The 7,500-nt window shown below is 43.2% G+C and overlaps 1 protein-coding gene across 1 annotated transcript in view; it reads left to right on the top strand.

Moving 5' to 3' along the window:
- Nucleotides 1-7,500, top strand: part of LOC144980306 (uncharacterized) — a gene marked incomplete at its 5' end in the record, with an annotated part of 234,081 nt that overhangs the window by 208,581 nt on the left and 18,000 nt on the right. The window contains one exon of the mRNA XM_078927963.1: nucleotides 164-592. Within this exon, the coding sequence (XP_078784089.1) occupies nucleotides 164-592 (429 nt within the window). The remainder of the gene's footprint in view (nucleotides 1-163; nucleotides 593-7,500) is intronic.

Raw genomic sequence — 7,500 nt, 5'->3', positions numbered from 1 at the left:
AAAAATATATAAGTTCACTCACGTATTTTTTTGCAAAAAACAATTGTTTCTTTGTCCTCATTTCGCCAGTCTGTACCCGTAGTTTGGCTTTCCTTTCGAAAGTTCAGTGCTTTTATTTGTTTACGTCCTATATATAAATCCCTTTTTTCCCCTTTATTTTCAGTTGGTCAGGCAAGCAAGCGTCACGTCCATCGAAGAAGAGGCCCAGGGTACAGTCCACATCTGTCTAGAGCACAACGCAGAGACCTCCATCCTCACAGTCAACCTGGTTCGAGCCCATAACCTCTCACCCCGTGACCTCAACGGGACTGCCAACCCGTACTGCAAACTCACGCTGCTTCCCGACCAGCGGACTTCCGCCCAAAGCCGGATCCATCGAAAGACGCTCAACCCGGAGTTCGAGGAGGAGTTTATATTCGAGCTGACCTCCGAGCAGTCGGATATCTTCGCCCTTGAGGTGATGTTCTTCGAGTACGACCAGTTCAGTCAGGACGAGTGCGTGGGTCACGTGGTTATTCCCTTGAAGAATTTGGATTTACGAAAACCCCTGGATTTATGGCGTCCTATACAACCGTACGAGAAACCTAAAGACGTGAGTAATAACAAAGGCATTCGTGTTTTGTTTGTTGCTTTTTTTTTTTTGCTTTTTTTTGGGTGGGGGGGGGGGGTGGTTGTCTTTATCTTTTGGTTTATGTTTACTTTCATTTCAGTAATCTCTTTGTCTCTCAGTTTCTTTTGTTTACTCTCTCGCTCTCTCGTCTCTCTTTAACTATATATATATATATATATACATATATATATATATATATATATATATATATATATATATATATATATATATATATGTGAATATATATGTGTATATATATATATATATATTGTTTTTTTGTGTGTTTGTGTTTATATTTTATTTCATTAACTCTCTCTCTCTATCAATCTCTCGCTCGCTCTCTCTCTCTCTCTCTCTCTCTCTCTCTCTCTCTCTCTCTCTCTGTCTCTCTCTTAAATTGCCTATGTTTTCATTTCCTTCTTCAAATGAACTTGAAAAAAAAAAAAACAAACAAACGCCTTCAACTTGATTGCGGTTAACTGGCGGGGCGTGCGGGTTTGGCCAGTGAATTGACTTACTCTGGAAAAAGATGTTTGTAAAAAAAAAAATTGGCCAGAAAACTCGTCCTTCAAATATCAATGACCCTAATCCCGGCTAAAACTGTCAAACCTGGGACCTCGCTAAGACTTCCTGGAAATCTCAGGTTTTGAGAGTTTGGGGTTTTTTTATGCCATGATGAGTTGTCATTTAAATCGATCGATATTTGAAGTACGATGAGTTTTCTAGCCAAGTTCTTATTTTAAAATACGTATTTTTCCAGAGGACGGCGTTTAACTAGTTAATAATAATATGCAATAGAATTGGATCCGGATTGTTGTCCAATTGGCCAGTGCTATTCGTGGTCATGGAATCGGTGCGAATTGAATGGACGTGGAAGGCAGGGGGAGATAATTGAATCGTGGTCTGCTGCTAGGTGCTGAAAGACCAAATTAATTTGCAAGTCTGCCTGAAAAAAATATGTGTAAACCTGAGTACTACTATGAAATATTCATAGATTTACGAAAATTGTGGGTGCAATTTGAGAACTTTCTAATCATCCCTAAGTCTTGAACTAACGATGTGAAATTGAATGTAAGCTTTAATTTAATGTACGAAAACAGATAAAATGGTCGTTTCGGGTTTTCCTCCTTTATCAACAAAACAGGATGAATGAAACACTATAGGTGAATGAGATATTGAGGTAGTGGCGTTGTTAAGTAGATGTGCATTCATCTTAACAAAGCCACTATCACATTATCCCATTCGTCTATAGTGTTTCATTCATCCTGTTTTGTTGATAAAGGGGAAAACCGGAAACATCCATTTTATCTGTTTTCTTACATTCAGCGACAACTTCGCCCCTATAGATAGTATGCTCTTGGCTAAGAAGCTCACAACATTGCCATCCGGAAGTATAACGGACCAACACACAAAACTGTGTGTATCCATAAACGTTTATAGTCGGGTTAATACAGTTTAGTGAGCATTACTCGTAAACGTGGATGGAAAAAAAAAACAATAACAAAGACATGGGTGACGTCCTCTTCGTTCTATCGATAGATAGTATGCAGATGACGTCACTCAGGCCTTTGTTATTGTTTTTGCTATCCGCGTTTGTGAGCTGTTCTCACTAAACTGTATGAACCAGACTATAAAAGTTCATGGTTACACAGAGTTTGTGTGTTGGTCTGTTATACTTCCGGATGGCAATGTTGTGAACTCCTTGGCCAAGCGCATTTTATCTATAGATAGTTCTTAGTTGACGTCACACAGGTCTTTGTTATTGTTTTTTGCCATCCGCGTTTATGAGTAATGCTCACTAAACTGTATTAACCTGACTATAAACGTTCATGGATAAACACAGTTTTGTGTGTTGGTCCGTTATACTTCCGGGTGGCAATGTTATGAGCTTCTTAGCCAAGCGCATACTATCTATTCAAATCTATTTGCATTTATAGATAGAACGAAATTGGCGTAACTCATGTCTTTGTTATTCTTTTTTGCCATTGGCCACGTTTATGGGTAATTCTCACAAAACTGTATTATCCAGACAAAAACGTTCAAGGTTACTTAATATAGTATTGTGTGTTGGTCGGGTTATACTTCCGGATGGCAATGTTGTGATCTTCTTAGCCAAGCGCAAGCTATCTATATCTCTATTTCACATGTGAAATAACATAATGAAGAGAGATCCTGGTTCAGGGATGTTGGTGGTCTCCCGACATGTTTGTTGCCAGGATCTCTCTACATATCAGAAATTTCTGGATTCAGATGAGGCCGAATTAATCCCTGAAGAACTAAGAAATACTGCAGTGCCCTCCGTACTAAAGTCGCAACAAGATCTTGACAGCCTCAAAACTCTGGCCCAGGACCATGACCAATGGAAACAATTAATTAACAAATTGGATGGAGAGAGCAGTTATACTCATCGACCATGACTGAATCACACAATTCTCAGCTAGCGTCATTCAGACTACGAAGATTACTACTACTAATAATAACATAATAACAAACTCATAAGAAGACGTTTTTTTTTCGAAACAAATGTGCGGTTGGTTAACTCACTCAATCCTAGAAATTTTTACAACTTTAAAAAAATTGGAAACAATGTATTTAAAATGAGCGTGTTGTATTCAATACCATTAACATGTAAACATTAAAAACATTAGCTTTGATGCTACGCCTATAATTTGTCTCAGAAAAATGTAATAAATAGACACGGGGTAAAAGTAACCCGGGTATACTACGGATAAAGTCGGTGTTAGGGTTGAGTGAGTTAAGAAGAGACGGACATTCTCAAATTCTATTTTTAGAGGGTCAAAATTTCCGCGAAGTAAAAGCTTTTCCGATTTCGATCGATAATGTTTACATTTCATTCTACCTTTTCCACCTCAAAGTTCTGAGAACTACATTGCGGGTGGTTGGATGGGAGCATCACCCTTGAATCGTATACCTATGGTGTTCTCATGGGGTGTACAATCCGATAGTGATGTCGTTGGATGGGAGCATCACCCTTGAATCGTATACCTATGGTGTTCTCATGGGTTGTACGATCCGATAGGGATGTCGTTGGATGGGAGCATCACCCTTGAATCGTATACCTATGGTGTTCTCATGGGTGTACGATCCGATAGGGATGTCGTTGGATGGGAGCATCACCCTTGAATCGTATACCTATGGTGTTCTCATGGGTTGTACGATCCGATAGGGATGTCGTTGGATGGGAGCATCACCCTTGAATCGTATACCTATGATGTTCGCATGGGTGTACGATCCGATAGGGATGTCGTTGGATGGGAGCATCACCCTTGAATCGTATACCTATGGTGTTCTCATGGGTTGTACGATCCGATAGGGATGTCGTTGGATGGGAGCATCACCCTTGAATCCTATACCTATGATGTTCGCATGGGTTGTACGATCCGATAGGGATGTCGTTGGATGGGAGCATCACCCTTGAATCGTATACCTATGATGTTCGCATGGGTTGTAATATCCGATAGGGATGTCGTTGGATGGGAGCATCACCCTTGAATCCTATACCTATGATGTTCGCATGGGTTGTACGATCCGATAGGGATGTCGTTGGATGGGAGCATCACCCTTGAATCCTATACCTATGATGTTCGCATGGGTTGTACGATCCGATAGTGATGTCGTTGGATGGGAGCATCACCCTTGAATCATATACCTATGATGTTCGCATGGGTTGTACGATCCGATAGGGATGTCGTTGGATGGGAGCATCACCCTTGAATCATATACCTATGATGTTCGCATGGGTTGTACGATCCGATAGTGATGTCGTTGGATGGGAGCATCACCCTTGAATCGTATACCTATGATGTTCGCATGGGTTGTACGATCCGATAGTGATGTCGTTGGATGGGAGCATCACCCTTGAATCATATACCTATGATGTTCGCATGGGTTGTACGATCGATAGGATGTCGTTGGATGGGAGCATCACCCTTGAATCATATACCTATGATGTTCGCATGGGTTGTACGATCCGATAGTGATGTCGTTGGATGGGAGCATCACCCTTGAATCATATACCTATGATGTTCGCATGGGTTGTACGATCCGATAGTGATGTCGTTGGATGGGAGCATCACCCTTGAATCATATACCTATGATGTTCGCATGGGTTGTACGATCCGATAGGATGTCGTTGGATGGGAGCATCACCCTTGAATCTATACCTATGATGTTCGCATGGGTGTACGATCCGATAGGGATGTCGTTGGATGGGAGCATCACCCTTGAATCCTATACCTATGATGTTCGCATGGGTGTACGATCCGATAGGATGTCGTTGGATGGGAGCATCACCTTGAATCATACCTAGATGTTCGCATGGTGTACGATCCGATAGGATGTCGTTGGATGGGAGCACACCCTTGAATCTATACCTATGATGTTCGCATGGTGTACGATCCGATAGGGATGTCGTGGATGGAGCATCACCCTTGAATCTATACCTATGAGTTCGCATGGTGTACGATCCATAGGGAGTCGTTGGATGGAGCATCACCCTGAATCAATACCTATGAGTTCGCATGGGTGTACATCGATAGGATGTCGTTGATGGGAGCATCACCCTGAATCAATACCTATGATGTTCGCATGGGTGTCGATCCGATAGGATGTCGTTGGATGGGAGCATCACCCTTGAATCTATACCTATGATGTTCGCATGGGTGTACGATCCGATAGTGATGTCGTGGATGGGAGCATCACCCTTGAATCATATACCTATGATGTTCGCATGGGTGTACGATCCGATAGTGATGTCGTTGGATGGAGCATCACCCTTGAATCATATACCTATGATGTTCGCATGGTGTACGATCCGATAGTGATGTCGTTGGATGGGAGCATCACCCTTGAATCATATACCTATATGTTCGCATGGGTGTACGATCCGATAGTGATGTCGTTGGATGGGAGCATCACCCTTGAATCATATACCTATGATGTTCGCATGGGTGTACGATCCGATAGTGATGTCGTTGGATGGGAGCATCACCCTTGAATCTATACCTATGATGTTCGCATGGGTGTACGATCCGATAGTGATGTCGTTGGATGGGAGCATCACCCTTGAATCAGTATACCTATGATGTTCGCATGGGTGTACGATCCGATAGGGATGTCGTTGGATGGGAGCATCACCCTTGAATCATATTACCTATGATGTTCGCATGGGTTGTACGATCCGATAGTGATGTCGTTGGATGGGAGCATCACCCTTGAATCTATACCTATGATGTTCGCATGGGTTGTACGATCCGATAGTGATGTCGTTGGATGGGAGCATCACCCTTGAATCTATACCTATGATGTTCGCATGGGTTGTACGATCCGATAGGTATGTCGTTGGATGGGAGCATCACCCTTGAATCATATACCTATGATGTTCGCATGGGTGTACGATCCGATAGGATGTCGTTGGATGGGAGCATCACCCTTGAATCATATACCTATGATGTTCGCATGGGTTGTACGATCCGATAGTGATGTCGTTGGATGGGAGCATCACCCTTGAATCATATACCTATGATGTTCGCATGGGTTGTACGATCCGATAGTGATGTCGTTGGATGGGAGCATCACCCTTGAATCTATACCTATGATGTTCGCATGGTTGTACGATCCGATAGGATGTCGTTGGATGGGAGCATCACCCTTGAATCTATACCTATGATGTTCGCATGGGTTGTACGATCCGATAGTGATGTCGTTGGATGGGAGCATCACCCTTGAATCATATACCTATGATGTTCGCATGGGTTGTACGATCCGATAGTGATGTCGTTGGATGGGAGCATCACCCTTGAATCATATACCTATGATGTTCGCATGGGTGTACGATCCGATAGGATGTCGTTGGATGGGAGCATCACCCTTGAATCATATACCTATGATGTTCGCATGGGTGTACGATCCGATAGGGATGTCGTTGGATGGGAGCATCACCTTGAATCATATACCTATGATGTTCGCATGGGTTGTACGATCCGATAGGATGTCGTTGGATGGGAGCATCACCCTTGAATCATATACCTATGATGTTCGCATGGGTGTACGATCCGATAGTGATGTCGTTGGATGGGAGCATCACCCTTGAATCATATACCTATGATGTTCGCATGGGTGTACGATCCGATAGGGATGTCGTTGGATGGGAGCATCACCCTTGAATCTATACCTATGATGTTCGCATGGGGTGTACGATCCGATAGGGATGTCGTTGGATGGGAGCATCACCCTTGAATCGTATACCTATGGTGTTCTCATGGGTTGTACGATCCGATAGGGATGTCGTTGGATGGGAGCATCACCCTTGAATCGTATACCTATGGTGTTTCGATGGGTGTACGATCCGATAGGGATGTCGTTGGATGGGAGCATCACCCTTGAATCGTATACCTATGGTGTTCTCATGGGTTGTACGATCCGATAGGGATGTCGTTGGATGGGAGCATCACCCTTGAATCGTTATACCTATGATGTTCGCATGGGTTGTACGATCCGATAGGATTCGTTGGATGGAGCTACCCTTGAATCGTACCTATGGTGTTGCAGTTGTACGATCCGATGTTGTTGGAGCATCCTTGAATCCTATACCTATGATGTTCGCATGGTTGTACGATCCGATAGGGATGTCGTTGGATGGGAGCATCAACCCTTGAATACTATACCTATGATGTTCGCATGGGTTGTACGATCCGATAGGGATGTCGTTGGATGGGAGCATCACCCTTGAATCCTATACCTATGATGTTTCGCATGGGTTGTACGATCCGATAGGGATGTCGTTGGATGGGAGCATCACCTGAACCAACTATGATGTTCGCATGGGTGTACGATCGATAGGATGGTTGGATGGGAGCATCACCCTGAAA

This window comes from Berghia stephanieae, chromosome 9, assembly GCF_034508935.2.
Source record: "Berghia stephanieae isolate SIO BIC M18660-M18661 chromosome 9, UCSD_Bste_1.3, whole genome shotgun sequence".
In the NCBI taxonomy this organism is placed as follows: Eukaryota; Metazoa; Mollusca; class Gastropoda; order Nudibranchia; family Aeolidiidae; genus Berghia; species Berghia stephanieae.
Note: the sequence above shows the minus strand (reverse complement) of the source record. Positions and strands in the feature narration are given on the sequence as shown.